This window comes from Ichthyophthirius multifiliis (genome assembly GCF_000220395.1).
Source record: "Ichthyophthirius multifiliis unplaced genomic scaffold scaff_1120509251242, whole genome shotgun sequence".
Lineage (NCBI taxonomy): Eukaryota > Ciliophora > Oligohymenophorea > Hymenostomatida > Ichthyophthirius > Ichthyophthirius multifiliis.
The window spans coordinates 1-27,358 of record NW_004086065.1 but is presented as its reverse complement, the minus strand read 5'-3'; the positions used below and the strand labels follow the sequence as shown (position 1 = coordinate 27,358).

General features: G+C 14.3%; 3 protein-coding genes across 3 annotated transcripts, besides 71 other annotated features; 1 reads left to right on the top strand and 2 right to left on the bottom strand. All coding sequences in view use genetic code 6, as the record gives it.

The window, feature by feature from the left end:
• Positions 1-329: 329 nt before the first annotated feature.
• Positions 330-389: a microsatellite.
• A 20-nt stretch (positions 390-409) lies between these two features.
• Positions 410-490: a microsatellite.
• Positions 458-506: a microsatellite.
• Positions 507-613: 107 nt separating this feature from the next.
• Positions 614-745: a microsatellite.
• Positions 670-776: a microsatellite.
• A 713-nt stretch (positions 777-1,489) lies between these two features.
• Positions 1,490-1,630: a microsatellite.
• Positions 1,631-3,469: 1,839 nt separating this feature from the next.
• Positions 3,470-3,524: a microsatellite.
• Positions 3,478-3,534: a microsatellite.
• A 650-nt stretch (positions 3,535-4,184) lies between these two features.
• Positions 4,185-4,519: a microsatellite.
• Positions 4,186-4,280: a microsatellite.
• Positions 4,186-4,513: a microsatellite.
• Positions 4,186-4,520: a microsatellite.
• Positions 4,195-4,493: a microsatellite.
• Positions 4,199-4,309: a microsatellite.
• Positions 4,470-4,520: a microsatellite.
• Positions 4,521-5,082: 562 nt separating this feature from the next.
• Positions 5,083-5,111: a microsatellite.
• Positions 5,112-5,114: 3 nt separating this feature from the next.
• Positions 5,115-5,171: a microsatellite.
• Positions 5,115-5,174: a microsatellite.
• Positions 5,175-5,195: 21 nt separating this feature from the next.
• Positions 5,196-5,274: a microsatellite.
• Positions 5,275-6,764: 1,490 nt separating this feature from the next.
• Positions 6,765-6,844: a microsatellite.
• A 1,481-nt stretch (positions 6,845-8,325) lies between these two features.
• Positions 8,326-8,382: a microsatellite.
• Positions 8,326-8,437: a microsatellite.
• Positions 8,367-8,470: a microsatellite.
• Positions 8,386-8,470: a microsatellite.
• Positions 8,471-8,880: 410 nt separating this feature from the next.
• Positions 8,881-8,912: a microsatellite.
• A 15-nt stretch (positions 8,913-8,927) lies between these two features.
• IMG5_166730 (hypothetical protein) lies at positions 8,928-9,918 on the bottom strand (the record flags this gene model as incomplete). Its single annotated transcript, XM_004030112.1, has 6 exons — positions 9,817-9,918; positions 9,611-9,750; positions 9,471-9,553; positions 9,310-9,417; positions 9,085-9,250; positions 8,928-9,041 (listed from the first exon to the last, which is right to left on the bottom strand). Exons 1-6 carry the CDS (start codon positions 9,860-9,862, stop codon positions 8,928-8,930), a joined length of 657 nt encoding a protein of 218 aa, XP_004030160.1. The 5' UTR covers positions 9,863-9,918.
• Positions 9,918-9,984: a microsatellite.
• Positions 9,985-11,268: 1,284 nt separating this feature from the next.
• Positions 11,269-11,297: a microsatellite.
• A 391-nt stretch (positions 11,298-11,688) lies between these two features.
• Positions 11,689-11,748: a microsatellite.
• Positions 11,697-11,756: a microsatellite.
• A 251-nt stretch (positions 11,757-12,007) lies between these two features.
• Positions 12,008-12,051: a microsatellite.
• Positions 12,028-12,082: a microsatellite.
• Positions 12,049-12,090: a microsatellite.
• A 112-nt stretch (positions 12,091-12,202) lies between these two features.
• Positions 12,203-12,227: a microsatellite.
• A 35-nt stretch (positions 12,228-12,262) lies between these two features.
• Positions 12,263-12,365: a microsatellite.
• Positions 12,263-12,368: a microsatellite.
• Positions 12,369-12,499: 131 nt separating this feature from the next.
• Positions 12,500-12,549: a microsatellite.
• Positions 12,503-12,549: a microsatellite.
• Positions 12,503-12,555: a microsatellite.
• Positions 12,556-12,913: 358 nt separating this feature from the next.
• On the top strand, positions 12,914-13,474 carry IMG5_166720 (mitochondrial precursor, putative; the record flags this gene model as incomplete). The annotated part of the gene is made up of 1 exon (XM_004030111.1): positions 12,914-13,474. One exon carries the CDS (start codon positions 12,914-12,916, stop codon positions 13,472-13,474), a length of 561 nt encoding a protein of 186 aa, XP_004030159.1.
• A 36-nt stretch (positions 13,475-13,510) lies between these two features.
• Positions 13,511-13,574: a microsatellite.
• A 2,653-nt stretch (positions 13,575-16,227) lies between these two features.
• Positions 16,228-16,259: a microsatellite.
• A 40-nt stretch (positions 16,260-16,299) lies between these two features.
• On the bottom strand, positions 16,300-16,804 carry IMG5_166710 (hypothetical protein; the record flags this gene model as incomplete). Its single annotated transcript, XM_004030110.1, has 2 exons — positions 16,300-16,702; positions 16,757-16,804. Coding segments are annotated over 2 exons (451 nt in total), but the record flags the coding sequence as incomplete, so codon positions are not given.
• A 138-nt stretch (positions 16,805-16,942) lies between these two features.
• Positions 16,943-16,972: a microsatellite.
• Position 16,973: 1 nt separating this feature from the next.
• Positions 16,974-17,007: a microsatellite.
• A 52-nt stretch (positions 17,008-17,059) lies between these two features.
• Positions 17,060-17,119: a microsatellite.
• Positions 17,064-17,102: a microsatellite.
• A 781-nt stretch (positions 17,120-17,900) lies between the features above and the next one.
• Positions 17,901-17,943: a microsatellite.
• Positions 17,916-17,976: a microsatellite.
• Positions 17,918-17,978: a microsatellite.
• Positions 17,979-18,669: 691 nt separating this feature from the next.
• Positions 18,670-18,717: a microsatellite.
• Positions 18,718-19,616: 899 nt separating this feature from the next.
• Positions 19,617-19,679: a microsatellite.
• Positions 19,680-20,415: 736 nt separating this feature from the next.
• Positions 20,416-20,463: a microsatellite.
• Positions 20,424-20,475: a microsatellite.
• A 40-nt stretch (positions 20,476-20,515) lies between these two features.
• Positions 20,516-20,613: a microsatellite.
• Positions 20,530-20,622: a microsatellite.
• Positions 20,531-20,622: a microsatellite.
• Positions 20,579-20,621: a microsatellite.
• Positions 20,623-23,289: 2,667 nt separating the features above from the next.
• Positions 23,290-23,340: a microsatellite.
• A 20-nt stretch (positions 23,341-23,360) lies between these two features.
• Positions 23,361-23,402: a microsatellite.
• Positions 23,403-23,732: 330 nt separating this feature from the next.
• Positions 23,733-23,781: a microsatellite.
• Positions 23,782-24,365: 584 nt separating this feature from the next.
• Positions 24,366-24,470: a microsatellite.
• Positions 24,471-24,876: 406 nt separating this feature from the next.
• Positions 24,877-24,916: a microsatellite.
• A 1,295-nt stretch (positions 24,917-26,211) lies between these two features.
• Positions 26,212-26,272: a microsatellite.
• Positions 26,222-26,288: a microsatellite.
• Positions 26,264-26,304: a microsatellite.
• Positions 26,265-26,304: a microsatellite.
• Positions 26,305-26,320: 16 nt separating this feature from the next.
• Positions 26,321-26,377: a microsatellite.
• Positions 26,334-26,375: a microsatellite.
• Positions 26,378-26,726: 349 nt separating the features above from the next.
• Positions 26,727-26,770: a microsatellite.
• Positions 26,738-26,783: a microsatellite.
• A 385-nt stretch (positions 26,784-27,168) lies between these two features.
• Positions 27,169-27,226: a microsatellite.
• Positions 27,227-27,241: 15 nt separating this feature from the next.
• Positions 27,242-27,273: a microsatellite.
• Positions 27,274-27,293: 20 nt separating this feature from the next.
• Positions 27,294-27,340: a microsatellite.
• Between the last annotated feature and the right edge of the window lie 18 nt (positions 27,341-27,358).

The following is a 27,358-nucleotide window of genomic DNA, read 5'->3' as shown; positions in this document are numbered from 1 at the left end:
ATAGTCCATATATAGATATACTAGTTAAAAAAATTTATTATATTTAATTTTTATCTTTAGAAATTTTATATCCTATATTTTCTTATTAATTTTCATCTATTTAATCAAAAAACATATTTGATAAATTTAAAAGTAATAATATAGAAGAAAATATAATACAAATCCTTAACCACGAAGGTATTTTTTCAAAACCATATTTGTAAGAATATATATAAGAATAATATATTATGTTACCCCATTCTTCCTTTGAATAATTATAAAATTTGGGACATATTTTTCCTTTTTTTAAACTATCATTACTTTCAATTGATTTTTATTAATATAAAATCTATTATTAATATTATTATTATTATTATTATTATTATTATTATTATTATTATTATTTTATTTTTAATTTTCTTAATTATCTTATTTATTTTCTTTCTTAATATTTTAATTTTATTTTTTACAATATTTATTTTATTTTTTCAATTATATTATTCTTTTTTTTTTAATTTCATATTATTAAATATTTTCTTTTTTTAAAAATTTTTTGAATATTATCTAATTTCAAATTATTAAATATTATCTGCTTTTTATATATTATTATAATTTTAATAATTATCTTTTTCTAAAATATTATTTTATTAATAAATATTTACTTTATCTTAATTATTAAATTTTTATTGTTTATTATTTTATTTTTTATAATAATCTTATTATTTAATATTATTTTATTAATTAATATTAATTTATTATTAAATATCTTTTTTTATTTCTATATTTTCTTATTATTTTTGAATATTAAATTTTTAATCAACAATATTTAATTGTTTATTTTTTTTTTATTATAATTAATTTTATTGCTATATTTATTATTTTTTTTATATGTTATTTTTATTAGTATCTAATTTTAATTAATCATTTATATAAAAATTTATGTTTTTAATAACATAGATATCTTTATTTTTATCTATAACATTTTAATTTGTTTTTAATTCTAATTACTCAATACAATCAATACATTCTAATTAGATACTATCAATTCTTCTTTTTAATATAGGTATACTGTTTTTGATCTCATCTTATTATTATTTATTGTTTTATTTAGTATTATTTTTTTAAATATTTGAAATTTAATTAGATAATTCTAATTTTTAATTTTATTACTAATATTAAATACTTTATAATTTTTGAATTTATTTATTCTTTAAATTTTCTTTTAATTTTTTTCTTAAAATCATGTTTTTATGTTAAAGTATTAATTTTTATTTCTTTTGCAGATTCTCTTCAATATTAATGATTTAATGATTTAACGATTAACTTTTAAAAATTTTTATTATATTTTTATTATTTAATTGTAATTATTAAGTTTGTATTTCAAGTTCATTTATAATATTTTGTGATTTTATATTTTTTATGACTTCTTATTTATTTTTTTCTGTTTTAATAGAAAAATTTTATATAATATCAATAGCTGAATCTATATTATTTTTTTTATTTAAAGACAATTATTATAATTATTATTATTATTTTTATTTTTATTATTATTATTATTATTATTATTATTATTATTACTATTATTATTATTATTATTATTATTATTATTATTATTATTATTTTATTATTTTTATTATTATTATTTATTATTTCCGTATAAAATAATAAATTTTTCTTTTTTTAGATAATTACTTATTGTTGTTATAAAAAATAGAATTGTAATTAATAATAAAATTATCAATTTTATATAAAAATTTTTTGTTTCCATACAATTATTGTTATATATACATTCAGAAAATTCTTTTTTATTTTCTTTTTCATTTCCTCTCGAAAATTAAAGTTTTAAATAAGATTTATTATTTATATATTAATTTTATTTTTTTAAATTATCCCATTATTTCTATTACATATTCCATAAATATGTTTTATCATTTTCTTGTTAGCTTGTTGTATTAAAAATTTTTTATATTTATAAGTCTATCTTTATTTTAATATTTATTTATGCATATTCTTATGGATTTTAAGTATCTTTTATTTCTATTTGAAGAACATTAGAGTTTATTGTTAAGTATTGTTTTTTTTATTTATCTATTTATACCCTACTTGTTAACATATCTAATGGAAAAACTATTATTTCTAAGTATTTTTTGTTTTCAAAAGGTTAATTGAATTCCATATTTATCTTATGTACTTCGAATAAATTTAATTGAAATATTTAGCCTTATGGAATTCCAATATAAGCCTTTAAATTAGTTAAATTAATAAAGTTTTCTCGACGAAATTATAATAAATAAAATGATGTTATTTTAAAATTAAGAAGTAGTTTTGCAAAATTATCCTATTTTTAAGTCTAATCTATATTTACAATTCTTAAAATATCTATCAATATATCTAGAATATTTAAATGAGTATTTATTTATTCATCTGTTTAAAATGGATAAGGAACTAATTCCATTTCATAAATTTTCATTAATTGTAAAAATATTTCTATATTGAAAATATCTCGTAAATAAACAATTCCATATAATAAATTCATTATCTAATCTACACTTTAATTTTTTTTATTAAAAAAACAAATATTTTTGTTTTTTTATATATATTACTTTAAATTGGATTTATTAGATAATTTTAATTATTATAAAGCTTTAATTATATATAATATGTAATTGGAAGCTGTTTATTATATTTTCTAAATTTCATTTGCTTAAAATTAGCAAAATTAACCTTTATTTAGGATATAAAATAAATTTAAAATATATATTTTATTTTTTTATATATTTATAAAACCTTAGTTATTTTCACAAGTGCATGAATTAAAATAGTTTTTAAATACTTTTTTACAAATTCCTTAATTCATACATCCTTAAAAGTTATTATTTTAGCAATTATTATTATTCATATACATAAATTATTATTCAAAATTTTATTTTTAAAGATTCACATCATTTTAAATTTCTAGATTAGGAGTATTTTAACTTAAAAAAAAGCTTATTTATTTTGAAACTATAACTGCATTTGAGTCTAAAACGAAACTACTTTCAAATTATGTTTTAAATATTTATAATATATGCTAATTATTAAATTTTTAAAAAGCATTTAGAATATCATTATTTATACAGTGTTTATTTTATATAAATGTATCTTGTGGACATTATTATACACATTATCCAAAATATGAGAAAAAAATATCGTTTTTACACTATGTGCACCAAATATCATTTATATTTGACATATATATTATACGTTCACATTCAAAAGTTGGAAAACATTCGTTTCCTACTTTAATTGTTTATTATAGACAATTTTCAATTACTTAATTATTTATACGTACTAATTAAAACTCATCTATATCATCTTCTTTTATACAATTTTATAATTTTTTTATGTTTTAACTATTAAAGAGGCTTTGTTGAAAAATTAAAAAATTTGTCTAATATGTTTATATATACATATATTATACTAAAAAAAAAAATTTAAATATATTTATAGTAAATTAACTTTTTTAAAAAAATATATATTTATTAAAATATTAAACTTTTTTAAAATATATATATTATAAAATTACCATTATTTACATCTTTTATTGTCTTAATTATAGTTTTAAACCAAATAAGTATTTTCTGGGCATATCTATACACAACTTCCTTAAAATAAAAAGAAATTATCATTTTTACATATTTCACAAAAACTGTCAAATCCAATACACTAAGAGCAATTTTTATTTTAACTTTAACATTTTTAACATTTTAAATATCTTTCATATTCCATTTTTACTGGTAATCCTGCTAAATAATCTTGAAACTCATTTATTGTGAGTTTAACAAATTAATTTTATGGGCATCTTCTTTAACAAACTATATTATTTCCCTATTATTCTGTTAATTAATAATTAATTTAATCATAACATAACTCACATTTATTATCCGAAGAACATAATAAACAATTTTCTGAACATTTTTAACATTCATTTAGATTAAAAAAATAACCAATATCACATATAATATCTTTAATCTATTATATACATTATCCTTTATATAAATAATAATCCTTTAAACATAATAAGCATTCAAAATTAGTACAAGATAAACAACCTTAAGTACATTAAATACATTATCTCAACTAAGTATCATAGAAATACTAATTTTGGCATAGAAAACAATCATTATAATTATTACAATATGAACCTTTTATATTAAAAATAAGTTAATAAATATAAATATAAATATATATATGTATATATAAATATATTTAAATATATAAATATATATATTAATTTATATATATAAATGAATATATATAATATAAATAATTTAAAAATATTAATAATATAAATAAAATAAATAATATAAATAATATAAATAATATCAATAATTATAATTATATAAATAATATCAATAATATAAATAAAAAAAATAATATAAATTAAAAAAAATAAAAATAATATAAATATATATAATATAAAAAATATAAATAAAATGATATATATAAATAATATAAATAATAAAAATAATATATGAAATATATATATTAAATATAAATATTTTTTTTTATATTTATATTTATATATATTTGATATATATTTTTAATTTTTATTTTTTAATACAGTATTACATACATAGAATGCAACTTTTTTTTTAATTATCATAATACATTTTAGGCTAACTTTAGCATTTAGTATATTTTTTTTCACACAATTTATTTACTGGTACAAATCCTTCGATACAAAGTAAACATGATTAGTCATTTTAACATTTTAAACAATATTCTATACCACATTTTATACATTTATTATCAATTTTAAAATAATTGTCTTTACATTTTTTACAAAATCCCTATTTATCACATCTTTTTTATTAATTTTTTTTTTTTATATTAAATTTAGATATATTTTTTATTTTTATATTTTTTGATAAAAAAATATATATTAATATAATTATGTAGTTATGAAAATTACTATTTGCAACCTTCACCAGAACATGGTAAACAATATTTAATGGATTGATTTTATATTTATTTAAGTTTATAATATCCCTATTCGCATTCTAAACATTAAGAATTTATACAAGTTTTACAATTTAAAATACAATTTGAAGATGTTATTTTTTAAATAAATTATAATTAAAAAATTATAAATAATATTTTATTTTTCATTTTTATTATTTAATTTTTTTATTTTATATTTTTTTTTTTATATTAATATGATTTTTTGTTTTGCTTTTTTATCTTATTTTATTTATTTTTAATATTTTTGTATATTTTATACTATTATTTATTATTTTTATAGAATTTTTTTATCCCTTATTTTTATTTTTATGAATTATTTTATTTATTTTTTATTCTCATCGATTAAAATTCAAGTAAATAATAGTGGAACATTAATTATAACTAATAAATAATTAAATATATTTTTTATTTTTATTTAAATAAAAAAGTTTAATTACTAAAAATATAAATATTTAATTTTTATATTCTTTTTTATCTTAATTTTTATTTTTAATTAAAAAAAAAAAAATTGAGGTGAAATAATTAATAAAAATATGTAGTATTTTTATCCAGTATATTAATTTCTTATTAAAAAATAAAAAACATATAAACTATTTTAATATAAAATTTGATTATAATAGAAACTAATGATACATACGTTATTAAATTATATAATTTATGATTATTTTTTTTTTTTATTTAAAATAATTAATAATATATAAACTATTTTTTTTAAAAAAAAAAAATAACATAAAAAATTATTTTAAAACATAATAATTCAAAAGAATAAAATATAAAATAAATTATAAATTAGCAATATATTACCAAATTAGCAAACAGGCAAATTATAAATAACGTTTCCTTTATTAAAATTAATTCTTCTATTATTTCCTTAAGAAATAATATTCCCATATTCATTAGTCAGTATAAAATCAATATTTTTTTTCCATAAATTTTAAAACAACTCAAAGCTTTTTAAATCAACAATAAAATTATTTTCAAACAAAATCCAATAAGAACTTTCACATTAGTCATAAGTTTTAGATCCTTAATATAAAAAAGCACTATTATTATCCGAATTAATTATATAATATCCTAAACTTTAATAGAAATTAATATGTTAACTTTCATTAACTTTCGAAAAATCATTTATTGTAAAAAATTCACTTGCTTATTAATCCAGTTCCGTTTTTTTATTAAAAAATATTGAAAAAAAAGCAAATTAAGGTTAGTCTTCAATATCATTAGAATTCTATAGTATGTAATCTATTTATAATTCTAAATCGAATTATTTTCCTTTAAGTTTATGCTCACTAGGACTCCTGAATTAAAAACCTATAGCATTATATTTTAATAATCTATCTTTTTGAATTTAATAATATAATGTGGACCAATTTCCTTTAACATATATAGTATATCCTAAATCTTCTATTAATGCTTATATATTTTCGTTTGTGAAAGAAATGTAAATTTTTTAATCCGTTAATTCACATTATTATAATTATTCATTGTATGATGTAGTTATGTCGATTGGGGATTAATTTTTGCCGTTAGGAATACATGTATCTGACCATATTTATTGTATATAATTGTATTTGTCGTTTATTATTTAGATTTAATTGTATATTTATTTATATTAAAATAATATAATAATTAATAATTAAATATGTATTTTCATTTTTTTTTTTTTTTTAAATAAATAAAAAATATTTATTAATATTAATTTATTTTTATCTAAAAAAAAGTATAAAAATAAGTATATAAACAAAAATGCGCAAATTTTTATTAATTCCATTTTTCACAAAATCATTAAAATAGCCAATTTAAAATATAAAAATACCCATTTAAAATATAAAAAAACCCATTTTAAATATAAATAATAGCAAAATTTAATAAAATAAAGTAAAAAATACCTTTGAATTATTAAAAATATAAGATTACGATTATTTAAATTAAGTAATAATTCCTAAAATAAGTGAAAGCTGTTAAAATTTTAATTAATTATTAGAAGATATGATTAATTAAATACCCAAATTTAAATAAAACAATATATTCGAGAAGAAATTATTAAAAAACTACTCCTATATAATAGATTGTTATTTAAGAAAATAAAAGAATAATATAGAAAAATAACTTGAGATTAATATTGAAATATGTTATAAATTAGTCGAAATATATAGAATGAATGGAAATTTAAAATTTTCTAAATAAGAAGTTTTAATAAGAAAAATTTATTAAAAAAGTTTATAAAACATAAATGAGATTTCATTCGAAAATATAAAAAAACTGCTTTTTGTGATTTCTTATTTTCCTATTTTTAATAGAGATTAAGGACAACTTTTTTAGGCGTTAAAAAATTTTATTTTTAAGGAATAAAAAATTGATGATGCTTTATAATTACAATATTATTTAAGTAAAATTATTCAAAATACAAAAAATAATATTTATTGGAAGGAAAAAATTATACCTTATTTTGAATATATTTAAGGTATTTTTTTTTAAAAGAGAAATCTTTTATCATTCTAAAATGTAATATTTATAATCTAAAATTAATTAAGGGTTTCTGATAGCATAAATAAGCTTTTTTTGATCGAAATTTCAGAAATTATATGTAATAAATTGGCTGAAGAGAGGCCTAAGAAATATTTTTAGGAAAATATTTTGAAGGCTTTCAGTATAATAGGAAAATTAGAAGCTTTGTATACATATGGAAGAGTATATTTATACGAATTAGATGCTTTTTATGAAAAAATAGTATAAGAAATTAAAGAGAAAATAATTAAAAAAGAAATATAGACCACAAAATAATTCGCTTTTATTTGTAATTCTTTACAAAAAATATCCTTTTATGAACCTTTTATAGTTTTGGAAGCTATAGAGAGCATAAAAAGGTAAGATTTCAAAGGTTTTGAATAAAATACAAGAGATTAATATTTAACTACATTAAATGAAGTTTTTTAAATAATTCATTGTTTAGGAAAATTGAACATTAGGTAAGATAAAGACATAGTTTAATAAAATATAGAAGCTTTTCTAGAATATTTTTATCAAATAGTGGAACTTTATGCACTTAAATTTTCAACACAAAAAGAAAATATTTAAGATTATGTAAATTTAGAATATGTTTCAATGTGCGTTTGGGCTTTATGTATACTTGATAAACCTGAAAAAATTAATAAATGCATATATTTTTTAATAAATTATTTCCTTTACAATCACAAAGTTAATTATATAATTAGTTAATAAGATGTTACAGTATTGTATTATGCTCATTTGTATTTAAAAAAATATGTAGATATTTATAATAATGAATTAATTAAAAACATTGAAGATGTATTTTTAGAATGGAATAAAAAATGTAAAATATATATATAAATATATATATATATATATATATATATATTTATATAAATATAATATTTTTTTTATTAATATATTTTTTTAAATATTTTATAATATATATATATATATTTATTAATTTATTTATTTATTTTATTATTATATTTTAAGTTTAGTTTAAAAGTAGTATGTTGTGTTTAGATGTAGCTGAACATATGAAGATTTTAAAAATACCTCATTTTTTAGAGGCTAATGTAGATCATATTTAAATTGATATTTTAATAAACTAAAATTATATTGGAAAATAAATTGTTGTAGAAGTTAATGGATATTAACATTATTGTAGAAATAAAGAAATACTTAAAGGCAAATAAGAATTAAAGAAAAAAATATGTTAACTTTATGGAAATTTGTTTATCATTATTCCTGTTTTTGAATGGGATTTATTAAAAATAAAAAGAAAAATTGGATTATTTAAATATTTTGTTATAATCTTTAAAATAATTTGATTTTTGAAAATTTTTTTTGTTTTATGATAATTAAAAAAATAATTAAATTTTTTTTTTTTAATAATTATACTTATATATTATATGCTTTATATATTTATATGCATTTTTTTTTTTTTTTCAACAGCAATATCCTTATGATGTTTTTTTTTTATTATTATTAGTGTTTATATTTATATTTGCTGTGTTTTGATGGATATTTGTATTTTCATTTCCTATTTTTACACCAAAATTCTTTATTTTATTTTTTTTAATTTTAATATAATAAAATATTTACTTCTTGTCCTGGATTAATTTATCCTGTATTAATTTTCTCATATATCATTTTCGCTGTTTGTTTAAATGCTTCTTCTACATTATAAGCTGTTTTGGCACTAACTTCTAAAAAATAAAGATCATTTTATCTTGCGAATTCTTGTCCTTCTTCATATGTAACTTATCGTCTATTAATTATTGTATAAATATAATTTTCGCATTTTAACTTAATTAAGAATATAATTACTAATTTTCCAAATCACATTTATTACCAATTAATATAAAACTTAATTAAGGATTTCCATTTTGCTTTGCTTCATCTAACCATCTGCTTAAATGTTAAAAACTTTCACGTCTTTATTTTTTATAAAGTTATATATATAATTTTTGGTAATTAAAATTAAATACCTTGTTATATCATATACAAGTAATGCACCTGCTGCAGATCTATAATAAGATCTTGTAATTGATCTAAAAGATTCTTAACCAGCCTATTTTTATAATAAATATTACACATATTTGTAAATATTCTCAATTTTTTTATTTACTGTGTCCCATATTTATAATTTTATGTTTTTATTATCTATACTTAACATTCTAGCACCGAATTCTACTCCGATTGTTACATCATGCTTTTCTTTGAATTTTTTTTCAATAAATTAAGATAGTACACAACTTTTTCCTACACCTTTTTTTATTTTAGTATTAAAAACTTAATTTTCAAAGTTTTTTTTTTGATGAAATATATATAAACCTGTATCTCCTATAATAATGTATTTAAACAAATATGCGTAACTCATTTTATAGAAATATATAATGTTTGTATTTTTTTTTTATTTAGGGAACTAAATAGATATTATAATTATTATTAAAAATTTAAATTAAATTTCTATTAATTTTTTAAATTAATTTATTATAAAATGATAAATATGTAAAATTAATTAATTTAAATAATATAAAACATTATCTAATAAATATTTATACTTATTATTATTTAAAAAATAAAAAATTTTATAAAAAAGGAACTTAAATTAAATAATCATTAACATAAATATATGTTTTATTTTTTTGATGAATATAAAAAAATAAATATTTTAAATGTATATATGCTATTTAATATATATAAATATAACTATACTAATAGTTATATTAATTTTATTTGTTTTAAAATAAATTAATGACTTTTTTTTTTATAATTATATACATAAATTATCAATAAAAATTTTTATTTTATTATTTAAATCCAATAAATTACAAAAATTATATCTAAACTTTATCATAATGATATAATAAAGTTTTTAAATATTTAAATATATAATTGATTTTAATAAATATAATTAATTAATACATTATTGTTAATTTTTAAAAATAATATATATTTTTTTGTGCGCATATTTAATAAAACATTATTATTAAATCAAATAATAAACAGCATTTTTAATTAAAAAAAAATTATAACTTTAATTTTGATTTAATTCATAAGATTATTGGCTTTAGACAAAAAGTTATAAAACATATTTATATTTTTATATTAAGCATAATATCCTTATCTTAAAAAAGTGCTAGTCCAATATTTTTAATAAAAATTTCTATTATAATATCATTATTAATATTAAATAATTCACAAATTCTATTAAAACTTATATTTTAAGAATTTATATATTATATTTAATTTTTTATTTGTAAATAATAAATTATATATGTAATACTGATAAAAAATAGAAACTTAATATATTTAATAAACAAAATTTAATGAAATATAAATAAAATTTTCAGACAAATAAAATAAATATTAATAGTTAATTATATTTTTCATATTTAAAATAATATGCATTATAATTAGATAGAAAAAAATAGAAAAAAATAAAAAATATTTAAAATAGAGGAAATATTATTATTTTTTAATATTATAAAAATTTAATATTATGAAATATAAGTATAAAGTATATCTAAAATTTAAATCTAATTAGATAAATCAATTAAAAAAATAATATGAGAATCAAAAAAAACAATAAAAAATTAGAAAAGTAAGAAATCAAAATAAAATATAATAAATAAAGTAAAAATTAATTATAAAAACATTATTAAAATAAAAATAAAAATTAATAAGATTTAATAATGAAATTAAATATTTATATATAAAAAGTGTATAAAATAAATAAAAATCTATTCTAATTAAAAAATATAATATTACATTAAATTAATTTATTCATAATAAAATATTCATAATAAAATTTTTAATTATATAGAGATTTATTGCTAAAGAAAATTGACTCAATTATAATTTTTATTAATATAAACTTTTGTGTATAAAATGTAAAAATTTGTAGATTAATAATTGCTAATATTTACCTTAATATTATATAGAAGAAGATAGGTTAATAAAATTATATAAAATAATAGTTTAAATAAATACTTTAAAAAATACTCTTTTTAAAAAAAAATAATATAATATTAATATAATTTATATAAAATCAAAAATGTATTAAAAATAAAAAATTCTAAAAAAAAAAGATAAGAGAATAATAATATGTATATATTTTAAGTAAAATAAAATAAAATATAATTTCTAAGTTAATACATAATCAAAAAAAATTAAAAAAGATAAAAAAATTAAATAAAAATAATATATATATATATATATATATATATATATATAATAAAATATATAAATATATATATATATTTAATAAATTTTCTTTATAATTTTTATATAAAAAATATAAATATTTATTTAGTTTTTTAAGACAAAATTAAAAAAAAGAAAATAAAAATAATATATAATTAATTAAATAAAGATAAATATATTTTTATTGAAAAAGATATAAATTAAATAAAATAAAAATTATATAATTATTGTAATTATATAAAAAAGAAAAAAAGAAAAATATATATAAATATATGCATTTAAATTTATATCTAAAAACAAAAATAAATAAAAAAAAAAAATATATATCTAAATAAAATATATTTTTAAATATATATATTTATATATATTTTTTTTTTATATATAGTTTTATTTTTATATTAGAACGATATTTAATAAAGAATTTTATTTTTATTTATTTTTATATTTTCTTAAATAAATATTACAAATATATATATTTTATGTACTTAAATACATTTTTTTTGAAAAAAAATATATATTTATTATATATTTATTATTTTTATTCATAAATTTGTATTAATAAATTATAAAATTTATATATAAATTTTATAGATATTCATATTATAATATATATGTATTTATTTTTATATAATAATTTTAAAATATTTATATTACATATATAATTTATTTTATATTTTTCGTTTAATTATTATATATTTTATTGATATAAAAAAAATATTATTTACTAATTATTTTTTTCTTATTATTAATATATTTATTATAAATTACTTAAAAATTCTAATATTTTTTTATATTTAATAAACATAACTAATTTTTTTTTTAATTTTATTTGTTTATTTTTTTTTTTAATTTTTTTTTATTTTTAATAAATATTATATATTTATTTTTTAAGTTTATATTATAAATATAAATATATATATTTGTTTATACTTTTTTTTTTTTAATATAATTATACTATAATTTAATTATTTAATATATATTCAAATTTTATCAACTAATTTTTTCATAAATATCCTTTATAATTATAAAAATTTATGAATAATGTTTTTTTTTTTTTTTTTCATTATGTTTATTTTGTTTAAAAATTTAATAAAAAAAAAGAATACTTAAAATTATATAATTTATTATTTTTTATTGATATTAGTTTTTAATTATAAATTGATTAAAAATAAAAAAATTAATTAATCTATTTATATTAATTAAATAATTAAAAAATAAAATTATGTAAAACTCTACTCCAGTTTTTCTTTGGATTGACCTAGAAATGACAGGTTTAGATTTACACGTCAGAAATGATTAAATAATCGAATTAGCCGTAGTTTTAACTGATTCGCATTTAGAAAATATAATTAAAGGTCCTGAAATTGTAATAAATGCTCCTAATACACTTTTAGATACAATGGATGAATGGAATTCAAAACACCATAAAGAAAGTGGACTTTATGAACAAAGTTTAAATAGTAAAATAAGTTTATAATAAGCAGAAGAATAAGTTCTTTAGTTTTTAAAAAGTAATAATGTTGTATAAAGACAAGCTTACATTACAGGAAACTCGGTGCATTAAGATTACAGATTTCTTGATAAGCAAATGCCTAAATTAATTGAATTTTTACATTATAGAATTATTGATGTTTCCACTATTAAAACTTTAGCTTAAAAATGGAATCCTGGTTTACTAGCAGATGCGCCTGTGAAAAAAAATTAACATAGAGCTTTGGATGATATATTAGAAAGTATTGAAGAACTTAAATATTATAAAAGTAGTTTTTTTAAAATTGTTTGATTTATTTTTTTTTTATAAGGAAATAATTCATACAATAATTTATAATATTATTATTATTTATAAGAATTTATAACATTATTATTTTTTATGAGAATTTATTTAATTATATATCTTCATGATTATTTGTCAATCGAATAATTAATAATGGTTTTATAATAATTTTAAATATATTTTTGATTTATTATTAAAATAAAAATAAGTAATAAAATGGGTTGTAAATAAAGGATAAAACATAAAAATTCATTTAAAGATACAAAATTTAAAAAAATACCTTTTAAAAATAGCGAATTTAATTAATCTGTAAGAAAATTAATAAATTGTTTAAAAGAGAATTTACAATATAAAAATAAAATCGTAAAATTAAGGTCATACTTGAAGATTTTTCTGAATATATTTAAGGAGAACCAAATTTTAACAAAAAATATCTTAAAATAAAAAAAATTAATTCAGATTGATAAATAGATATATATGTAATTTTATTTTAAATATATAAATAAAAAATATGTATATCCTTTTAATCAAATCGTTAATATAAAATATTAAATATTTATAAAGTATAAGTATTAAGTATCATTAAGAATAAAATTTTAAGAAAATTTTTTAGTAAAATAAGATTATAAACAATAAAATATATAGAAGCCTATAAGTTTTTATATCCAAGTAATTTTTAATACTTAATAATTGAAATATATAATAATTAATAAAAAAGAAGATATATTAATAATAAGTAATTTTACTGATAGTATTTTGAAAAATAACTAATGTACTTCTAATAATTGTATATATTTATAATATGTATAAATATGTTAATTTTTAGTATAATATATATATATATATGTTTTTTTAATTATTATTAACAAAAAAAAGGGAAATTAAATATTGATTTGTTTTGTATATTACTAAAGGAATAAATAGTAACTTATAAAGATGAATTTATTTATATTAAAGATTAAATGTTACGATAAGTACTAAATTTGATAAAACTGTAAAAATAGAATATTGTTATTCAAGTTATTCATTATATAAATTTTATAATTTTTTTAATATTAAAATTTTAAACATAAATATATTAAAAATTAAACTTAGAGTAAGTATAATTTAATCATAAATCTACATATAAAGTATTACTATTTAATATAATATTTATTATTTTTTTATTAAATAAATATAGAATTATATATATAATATTCATTAAATTATATATAAATGTCATTTTTTAGTAATATATATTATATTTATAGAATTCCTCGTTTTAGAATTTCTTAGTAAAAATATACCTATTAATGATTTTATTTAATAAAAACCTAAAAAACAATTAATGTTAATTTATTTTTTTAAAATATAAATTAATAAATATATTTTTGCGAATTTTCAAAAATAAATAAACATATAATAAAAAAATACGTTTATTATATAATTAACTATTATAATTTTTTTCAAAATCTATTTGTATTGACCATACTTTATCCAAGTACTAATCTACTTTATACCGGACGCATTTATTAGACTAAAGGTTATCCATAAAAAGATTATTCTATATATATTAAAATATTAAATAGTAAAAAAAAAATAATACAATAAATAGGAGGTTAAATATTAGGATTATTAAAAATTTAGGAAGGAGCAATAAGTATTCCTTAAGCATCTTAAAAATCATTATTTTCTTCTTTTAATTCCTTTGATTATTATTTTTTAAGTAAAATTTTTAATTTAAGCATTTAGAAAGCAATGAAAAACTATAATTTTTTATATAGAAATATTTTTGTTAAAAATAATAAAAAATTAAATAAAAATAACTTTTAAAAAAAAAGATAAATAGCTTATTAAAACTGTAAATTATTTAATTCCTTTTTCGACTTCAAAATCAGTAAATTTATTAGAAGATCCTTCCCACCATCCAGAAGAAAATATAATAAGCCAAAAAAGATCAAAAATAAGTGAAAAAAGTATCAAAATTAAAATAAAAGTGACTCTAATATGATTTAATTCATGTAAATGATAAATTATCATTATAACTATACACATCATCCACTTTTTATTATATATATTAAAAATTTATATTCTATAAAATAAAAATACATCAAAAAATTATGGTCGGTAAAAGCATGATAATAATGTCAAGAAAAAAAAAGTAATAAATACGAATCCTGTTATTTTTTTTTCTTCTTTTTAATTCATTATAAATTCAGGGTCTTAAGTATTTTTTTAAGAGAAAAAATTGTCGTTATATTACTATATAGCTATTCCTTATTCAGATTCTTCTTCTATATTATACATATTATTTTTTAACTCTACATTACTTAAATTACTTAAAAATCTTCGATTATATTCAGGAAAAGGTTAATATAGTATAGTTAAATCTTATTAATAATCATATAAGTCTTCTTCGCATTATTTTATTTAATTATCTAATTTAAAAATTAAATTGGAAAGATATTTATCCTTTTTATATTAAAATAAAAATTAATCACAATTTTTTTTTTGTCAATATAAATATTTTTTTTTTTTTTTTTTACAAATAAAGTACCTAAGAATGTATCCATTATAAATTCAAATAAATTTTTCCTACATTTTATCCATTAGAACTTTTTAAATCATATTCATTCTCATGTTAAAGTTAATCTTAAATAGTACTTAAAGGAATAGTTATTTAACCTAGAAATGAATCTTTTTATTATTATAAATAATCTAATACATAAATTTATATTTATTCTAGTCCTGTAACTATGTCACTATTATTTTTAAATTTAATAATATATATATATATATATATATATATATATATTAAATTTATAAAAAATTCTATTTTTCTTATTTTTACAAATTATATGTAGTATTATATTATACAGATGTTCCTTATTTTTATTCTGTCATTTATTATTAATTTCCTACTTTAACTGATACATAGGGTTATGTTTGTATAAAAGTAAATAATTATACACTTTTTATTGTTATTTCTAATTTTGAATTATGTGAAATTCCATGATTATTTAAGTTTTCAACTTGTCTTATGTCTTTTAATTTTTGTTAAGATTCTTATCTTTTATTATAACAGTCTGTTAATAAACTTTTGGCGTCATTTATTTTTTGCTTTAGAACGTCTTCTGCTTCTAAATATACTACGCAAAAATTCCTTAAATTTATTTCTACTAAAGGATCTTGGCTATGTTTGAATTCTAAATGGTCATATAATTATTTTAATACATCTCTATCGAATATTCCTTTGTTCTATTTTTATTTTATTTTATTTTATTTTCTTATTGTTTTTATTTTTTGGTTTACTTTAAAATCTATTATTTATTCTAGTTATTAATATAATAAATGTTTGTTTAAATTTTAATCCATTTAAGAAAATTCATATTCAAGGACTTTAAGTCTTTCGTAAAATAAAGAATTTGTTTATGCTGTATTCATTTATTTAGTTTTTTTTTTTTTATGTGTTAAATTTATTTTTTAAAAAAAAGTTGATTTTAATTTTTTGTTTTTATTTTTTTGTTTAAAAATATATATAAATAAAATATATTAGTAAATAATTAATTATTTAAATAATAACTGGTAATACTATTTAATAAAGCAAATTCTATTTATTTATATTTATATTTATATATATATATATAAATATATATATTTATTTAATTTATATTTTAATATTTTTTTATCTATATAATTAAATTAAAATCTAGTTTAAAATATTATTTGTAAAAATTGAAAATTAGTTAAAAAAAATAATTATTTATTAATAATTTCAAATATAAAAAATTTCGAAAAAATATAACTTTTTCAATTCTTTTTATTTTTTTTTTAAAAATAATTAATTTTTTTATTATTTATGTCTCTTATTAAAAGTTAATTTTGTGCATAATTATAAATAATATTTTTTATTTGAAAAAATAAATTAATAATTATTTCATGAATTAATTTAATCATCATAATATTATTATAATAATTCTTTTAATATTACAAGTCTATAAGCTACTAAATTAGTAAATGCGTAAATGAATCTATAACCTAAAATAAAACATAGCATACAATAAAAAATAGATTTATATTTGACCATGTTTTAAAAATAATTAGCTTTATGTATATATTCTGAATTTGTAAAGGCATGAATTTTATAGCTCTATTTAAAATATATTGATAAATTAAATATAGCCAAAGGTAGATTTAAAATAAATATAATGTAATTGCTATGAAAAATACAAATTATAGTAATACATAATTGCAAATATATCTCTATTTAAGTATATTCACTTATTATTTAGGTTATTTCGTAAGATGTAATTTATCCTTTTTTATAATCTTAGTGTATTAAATATAAGTATAAAGTTAAGAATGTGATAATTACATTAATACATAATAGTATACTAGATATAATAGTTTCCATATATTCTTTTTTTGTTTTAATAATAATAATAAAAAAACAAACAATAATTTTTTTATGATAAATATATTTTTCTATATAATATATAAAAATAATTTTAATATATATATATAAATAATATATATTAGTATTTATTTATATAGAAAAATTAAAAAAAATTCAGAATTTTTTCCTTTTAATTTAATCAAAAATTAGTATTCTTTATTAAATAATTTAATTTCTATTATTTTAATATTTATTTATATTTTTATTTCCATATTTATTTTAAGGATTTTCTATATTCGGTCCTTTGATTTTACCAAAATCTATTTTTTTGCCAGCTAAAAAAATGTCAAAAATATAATTTTTATTCTAGTTTATACATAAAAAGCATATTTTTCCGAAATTTTGTTCCAAAAAAGAACAGTTTAAATGAAATGAATGCCCACATTGAAAAACGGATATTGAATCTTTTAATAAAAAATGACAAAAATGACATTTGTTTTTGACAAAAATGCCTCTATGGTGATTTATTTGGTACAACTTTATTAGTTAAATTATATTTTCTTTAACTAAATAAAGGTTATTATTGTAAATATTTTTAGTGTATATTTAATTATTTAGAAATATTGAAAAAGCATTCTTTATATCATCAATATCAAAGAATTGTTTTTTTTCTAGTATTTAAAGAAAACAACTTATTCCGATTTTTTAAACTAAATAAATAATGATTTATCCCAATATTTCATTATATATATTTTTTAAATTAAAATAAGAATCTATTTCAGTGTTTTTTTCCTTTAAAATAATTATTTAATCAAATATAGTCATCCAAATATCATTATCAGTACAATTTTTTATATCATTTAGTAAATTTTGTATAATTTAATTTATTTAATAATCATATTCGTGTACTTTATTATTTTAAATTAAAGTCGCAATCCTTCTTTTGCTTTATCTTTATTAAAAAGAATCTTTTTTTTAAAATTGGTAAAAACTACTGTTATAGATAACAGAATTCTGAGAATCTTCAGACCCTACTTTTGAACAATATATAAGGTAATTTTCAAATGCTTTTTAGAGTTACAAAAACACTATTTGTATTGCCTGTTCGAAATTTTGAATTTATATACATAAAAAATAACAGCTTTCATATTGCTTGTTTTCTAGACAAATTTTAAATACTTACATTATAGGGTAGTCGGGGTCATTATTCATTTATTGCTTTATAGTATTAATAATTTCTTAAGGAGAATTATCAAGCTTGCATTTGAGCGATATGTATAAGGTTTAGAGTTACGGGTCAGCTTTTTAACAATTTTGGAGTAATCTTTGGAGAAATTCATGTTATAAATGAGGAGTTTGGGTCAATTATAAAAGGATATCTTTCTCTTATTAAGGAGGAACTGCTTGGAGGAGAAGGAGGTTGAATTTTTGAGGGTTAATTTAAGAAAGTTTATCTATATAGGTGAGAATTAGGGATATTTTTTAGGAAGATGAGATGGTTTATTGGGAGAAAAATTTAAGGATGAGTTTAAACGATTTATTTTGGAGGATTTTATTTTTAGAAAGGAAAAGAATATCAAGCATTGTTTTTATTTGTTCGAAGTTTGTGCGCTTTTTGTAAAGAAATATTCTCGCAGGAATATTTTAGGAAATTTCTGTTAAACCAAAAAGCTGTTCTTTTTGTTCTAAAGAAAGTTTATCTGAGTATATTTATTTTAAGAGTTTTGCTATTAAGTTTTATTTATAAAAATGAAGAAGCTCGTGTAAAGAGAAATAATTATTATTATTGTTATTATTATTATTATTATTATTATTATTATTATTATTATTATTATTATTTTTACTGTTATTTTAAAGTATTTAATTTTCTTATTTTATTTTATTATTATTTATAATTTCTTTCTATAATTCTTTTCTGTATATAATTTTATTTAATAAATTTTAGTTTTTTAATAAAAAAATTGTTATTTCAAATATTTTTTCTTCATGTAATTTTAAAATATTTACTGATGTTATTATTCTAGATAAAAAAAGGTAAAAAAATCCTTTTATTTATTCATTATTATTTTATATTAAATCATTTGAGATTTAAATGACTATTAAAAACATATAAACTACATAATTTATTTTATTATCTTAATTATAAATATCTTATTAATTTTTTATATATTTATCTATATTTTTGAAATTATTTTTTTTATAAAAAACTATTTTTTACTGCTTTTGTAATATATTAATTTATTCTCTTCCGAAAAAGACGCCCAAAACCTCGAAATAGGCTTCTGGGAAATTTTCTATTCCCTTTTTTAAATTTTCATCACAAAACAAAAACTCACTAAATTAAACAAGTATTTTTTTCATAAATATCATTTAAAAATGACTATTATCAATTAATTTTCCTTAAAGACATTAAAAAGCATACCATAAAGCTTTCAACTATAAAATTTATTCTTTTTTTTACCAAAAATAAATAAAAGGTGTCATAATATATTCCATATTATTTTTATTTGTATTTTTAGTACATACCTTATATTAAATTTTATTTTAATAGAGATTAAAAAATATGAATTTATAGAATAATTTATAAAAAAATATATATATAAATAAAATAATAATAAATAAAATATAATTAAATTTATTTTTAAGTGTTTAATAAAAGATTATAGAATTTTTTGAAAAAAATATAGAAAATAAATAAAAAAAAATATAATATAGTAAAGTAATAAATATAAAAAAAAATATATATATAAATATATAAATATATAAATATATAAATATATAATTTATTTATTATTTTTTTTTTACATATATTAATGCATTATTTAATTATTTTTCAATAGTAAAAATTATTAATTTATCTATTTCTATGTTATTAATGTTTAAATTTATTATTATTTATTCTATTTATTGATAGTTGTTTTTTTTTTTATAATATTTTTCTATTTCTCCTAATATACTATTTGGTATTTCATGAATTTTATTTCTTTTTAGAAATGGTACTAGAGCTTCAATATAGCATTCAATATCTTCTTTTTAACATAATTATTTAATTTCGTTAAAAAGAATAGTTTATTAGTCCATTTTTAATAAAAAATCGAACAAAAAAATAAAGAAATTAATAGAAAGTTCTTTATTTTCTGTTTTTTTCGAAACATTTATTGCTTTTTTAGCAATTTCAAATGCAGTTTATTATACTGAAAGGCTTAATTAATTTTTAAGAATTTCTTTTTTATTAGAAAGTCCATATATAAATCTATGCTTATTATTATATATTTAATACAAGAAATGCATTTGTAAAAAATATTCATTTTTTTTTAACAAAATATAAAAAGTATCTTTCCAGGATTAAACCGAAATACAAATTATAGTATTTTAAATTGTGTTTATATATATTTTATTATTTATTGAATATATTTAATTATAAAAAACAAACGGATCTTTATTTTCTTAAGACTCTTTTAAACAATATTGGATATTTTTGTTTTATTTAATTATTTTTTCTTTAGACCTTAATTTATCTTATAAGTATTATTTTTATTCAGGTTGGTCATATTAATAGTACTTTATGTCATATTAGTCGATTTTATTAATTAAATAATTCATTTTTTCTAAAGATATCTCCTTATTAAAGCATATATGGAAGTCTTTGATGTTCATAAGGAATAGGTTGTTATTATAGTCTATAATAGAGAAAATATTAGTGGCAATTTCTCCTATATAGATGATTTTATTGAAAGATGTTATTTTATTTTTTAATTCGAATTTCTATGTAAATTCGTTAAAAAGGCCTAAATAGAGAAAATTGGTGAAAGACACTAAGAATAGAATAGAGTGAGCTTTTCCTTAAAAAAAGCTATTTTTTCCAAATGAAAAAGCGGACAATATTTTTTTTTGTGGAAAAATTAATTTTTCTTTATAAACAAAAATTTTCCTTATATAAAATTTAGAAGAAAAATACTCAAAAAGGATTATTTTTTCCAAAGAAAGACAAGAAAAAAGTTTTTTTTGGGATTTTCTTATATTATTTATATATTATATACTTAAAAAATCTCATTTGTGATAATTATTTAGACTTTAATTTTTTAGTTTTTTATATTTATAAATGAAACATCGCCTTTTATATTACAAGCAATAATACTGAAATAATCGTCAGTATTATCAATTATTTTAAAGTCCAAAATTCCCATTTAGTCCTTATAATTCTAGATTATATCTTCGTGATATTTAAATATATTAAGTATAGTTTTCTCTTCTTTTAATAATTTTATGTTATATATAGAAAGACTGCCGTCATTTTACGTAGTTATTAACTTTTATGTATTTAGAAATTACATACATGTGATATAACTATTAAAATTAGACTAGTTTATAACATACATTTACTTTAAATGTTTATTTTTAATAAAAAGTTATTTATTTGATAAATAAAAAGCAAATAGAAAATCTTCAAAATAAGTAAAAAATTCAACCTTGATTTTTTCTTGGATTTTTTAATAATTTTATATTTAATAAATGTCTTCTGAGAGTTATGTTTCTTCTTGTAAATGTAAAAGCTATAAAAAACTGTCTTCATAATTAGGCCTATAATTTTCTAAAGGAAATTAATATTACTATTGAATATTAGTGTTTTGGCTTTAGGTTTCGAATTATATATTTTAGATTTCTTTTATGTTTATTAATTCTAATATATTTGTTGTTTAGTTTTCTATGTTTAGGTCTTTTTATTCATCATTTTAGATTTATTGGATTTTTTAAGGATTTTTGTATATATATAATTTATTCTTTTTTAAACTCCAGTGTAAATTTTATTGAGAATTAAAAAATATTAGATCTTAAAGCATTTTTTATGGTTTATTCATTTATTTTTATTTTTTATTTAATTTTTTATTAATATATCTATAAATAATTATATATTTTTATTACTTTATTTTGAAATTTGTTAAAAAAAAATAAATAAACAATAAAAAAATAAGGTTTTAATAAATTTATGAACAAATATTATTAAATTAATCTAATTTTAAAATAAAAAAGAAAATATATATATATATATATAAAATAATAGAATGAAAGATATTATTTTAATTAAAATATAATGTAAAAAAATTATATATAAAATATTTTAAAATTTTATACAATAACATAAATAATGAAAAAAAAAAATATTTATTATATTTAAATAATAAATAATATATAACAAAAAATGATTGTATTTTAATAAAAAATTTAAATTACAATATAATATATATATAAAATAAATTTTTAATAATTAAATATTTTTATAAAAGATTTATTAAAAATAAAATATTATTAATTTAGATATAATTAAAATTATATATTATAATATTAGTAAATATATATATATATATATATAAAAATAACTTTAAAAAATAAATATATAATATTTATGAGATAAATAAAAATAAATTATAAAAAAAATAATAATATTAATTATATATATATAAATATATATATAAATATATTAATTTATATATATTTATATTTTATATAACTTTATTTAGAAATTTTAATATTTTTAATTTTAATTTTTATATATTTATATTTAAGAAATTATTGTAAAATTTATTAGTTTATTACTAATAAAAACTTTATTTTAATTTTTTAATTTATTTTAGAATAGCAAATAATATTATATTTTAATACATTTTTTTTTATTAGTATTTTATAGTTAAATTTTTTTTAATTCTTATATAGAATTTTTTAAATTTTATTTAATATAATTTCATTTATAATTATAAATCTTTAAATATTTTAATATGAATATAGAATACTTATTTTATTGTAAATAATGAATTAGAATTATTTATTTATATATATATTTATTTTAATATTTAATATTATAATGAAAAACAATTAAATACAGTTAAAAAAAATATAACAAAATTAAATACAAATAAAAAAAGTTAAATACAAAACAAAAAATATGAAAATAAAATAATTTTCATAATTAATTATTAGTATTATTTTTAATCGGATTATTTGCATTAAATTAAGAATTGAACTAATATTAATTTAAATTTCCGAATTACAAATTTGTAGAAAGTCCTATTCCATCTAAAGTATTTTAAAAATTATAAGATCCATTAGTATTACTTTATTATTAATTTTATTAAAATTACTAAGCATTCTATCTTCCAAAAATAATATTGTTTGGCATTTATTAAATATTTCTATCATATGCTTTATTAATTTAAGTTTAATATTAATTATTTGGTGTATTAAAAAAAGAACTGCTTTATAATAAAGGAGAAATATTATGATTAGAGTTAAAAGGAATCCCAATATTAAAATTATTATAATAAATTGGAGAATGTAATATTTAAGGAGGTGAATTTAGAATATTTTAAGTAATAGAAAGGTTTAATTATTATTAATTACTCATTTATAAAGGATTTTATTAATTATTATTAATAGAATAGGAATGTTAAAATTAAAACTAAGCTCCTGAATTCGGATTATTGGTTTATGTAGAATAACTATTATTGAGATTACTTGCACTTTAAATAGTATTATTATTATTATTATTATTATTATTATTATTATTATTATTATTATTATTATTATTATTCATATTATTTATATTTTATTTTTAATTATTCATTAATTATTATTTGAATTACTAATATGTATTATCGTTTATTTATTATTCATTTATCATTTCTTAAGATTTTTATTCATTATTTATTTATTATTATTGTTGTTATTTAATTTAGTTTTCACTGTTTTATAAAATATTCTACATTTACTATTATAGCTATTATTATACTTGAGTTTCTATATATGTTTTTAAAAAGTTTTCTTCTATCTATACTATTTCATTATTTTATTATGAATAAAAAGCTAATTTCATATTTTACAAAATCTCTTATTTATTTTATATTTCACTTATTGACCTAATTTTTGTATCTTATGGTTATTCATATTATAAAGATGTTTTAGAGATATTGCTTTATGAGTTTTAAATTTGATTTTATGATTAATTTTATGCTTAATTATTATTTCCTAATTTATTTAATTAATTTTTTTTATTTTTTACATTTTTTTTTTTTGTTACTTTTAACAATATTTTGTTTTATTTTTTAACTAAAAATTGAATTTTAAGGTTCTAATTCAGTATTGTTTAGATTTATTTTGTTAAAACTATTACTTTATTGAGTTTTAATTTCGTTTCTTAGTTCTTACTAATTAATTATTTTACTAAATAGGTTATCTTCCTAGATAAAAAAAAACATAATAAAATACAAAATTAATTAAATATTTTTTATTTTATTTTTAATAAAAAGGCTTTTTACTTTTTATTAAAATTCTAATTTTATGTTTTATGCTTATATTTTATAGTTTATTTTTTATTAATATTTAGATATTAATTATTAAGTTAATTATAATTCGTCAATATTTTCTAATATGTTATTTTATTATAGTTCTTTTCTTACTTTTTTTATTAAACTATTAAATCTATTTTTAACATTATTTTCAGTTCTTATATTTGAAAATGATTTAGATATTTCAGCCCATTTTTTACCTTTTTGCAATATATTTTATAATAATTATATATCTTCTTATTCTGACCATGGACCTCTTTTATTATTAATATTTTAGTGTAATATAAAAATAAATATATATTAATATTATACCTATTTATAGATGAATCTAAATAATTATTCCATCTTTCTCTACATTATTTTCCTTATCTAAAAACATTTAATTTTGATCTTTTATTGAGCTCTTTTGCAATTTCACTCCATTTAAACTATTTATCCTATTATAGATATTCTCTAATAATAAATAAAAAAATTATTTAGTGTAAAAAAAATACTATGTAATCTATAATAATAAATCATCTTCTATTTATTACCAAGGCAATTATTAAAGATTTAATTTACACAATGAAAGCCATTTTAATTTACAGGCTTCAGGAGCACGTTTAATCATCATTGTTGCAATATCTTACCATAAATTATTTTGCTATATTTTTAAATAAATAAATTATATAAAAAAAATATATTAATATACAATATTTTCAATATCTTATTATTAATATAAAGAGGCTTTTATTATAATATATGATAAAATCAAAACTTCTTAATTACTCCAATTTTTCTTTAATTTTCTTTGTGTTTATAATTAACTTTTTAATAAAATATATTTATTTTTAATTAATATCTTATTATTAAAATTTACTTATATTTATTTAACATTTAGAAATATTATTCTTCTATTTAAATTGTGCTAGGAAATTCATTTAGTTTAATATTAAATTTATTATTAATTTCATTTAAATAACTTTACTAAACTTTAATATTAGCAGTTAATCTTTAAAATTACTTAAAATACTAAAAAGAATCTTCAGGAGAATTATCTACATAAAATTAAAAATTATATAATAAATATAAAAAAATATAATAAAATAAAAATAATTTAAATAAAATATTTGAATATAAAATAAAAAAAAATAAAAATTATTATAATTATAATTATATATATATATATATTATATATATATATTTATATTTATATTTTTTTTTTTCAATTTTTAATTTCACAAAATAATTATTGATTTTACATATAATACATTAAGATTTTTATTCATTTTCGTAATTACTTTAAGAATTACTATCATATATCATTTGTTATTATTAATTGTATTGTTCTTATATTATTTTATTTGAGTTAATTTAGTTGTTTAAATTTTAAAATTGTTAATTATTATTATTTATTAGAATATTTTCATTTATATTATCTTTTTTTTTAAGAAATAAATTTTAAATAATTAAAAAAATATATTTTTTATTTTACTTATGATATTAATATTATTTGAATTATGTTTCATTTTAATTGTTTAATATGTAATGTTAATAATATTTTAATTTTTTATTTAATTTTTTTCTAATTTGTATTTTTTTTTTTTCTAAATGTATATTTTTTGTTTATTTATAAAAAATAAATAAAATAATAGATTATATATAAAGAAAATAAATTTGTATAAAATTTATTTATTAATATCATAAATAGAAATTAAATGTTAATAATAAAGAAATTTAAAAATAATATAATTTGTAAAATATTAATGATTTCATTAATATATAAAACTAAATATTAATAATAATTATAAAAAATTAAAAAAAAAAATTATAAATCATCATAAATAATATAATTAAAATTAAATATATTATTAATTTTATAATCATAAATTTTAATGTAAAATTATTTCTATATATAAGAAAAAAAAAATTTAAAATAGATATATATATTTTTAAACATTTATTTAATGATTATAATAATCATAAAAAACTCTTATAATAAAAATAATATATTTAAAAATATAAAAAATATTTAAATTAAAATATCAATTAATAATATAAAAAATAATCATAATAAAATAATATTAAATTTATTAATTTATTAAATTATTAATATAATATAAAACTGATATTTTTAATTAAAATTAATTTTAAATTAATTATAATATATATTTTTAATTAGTAATATATAATATATAA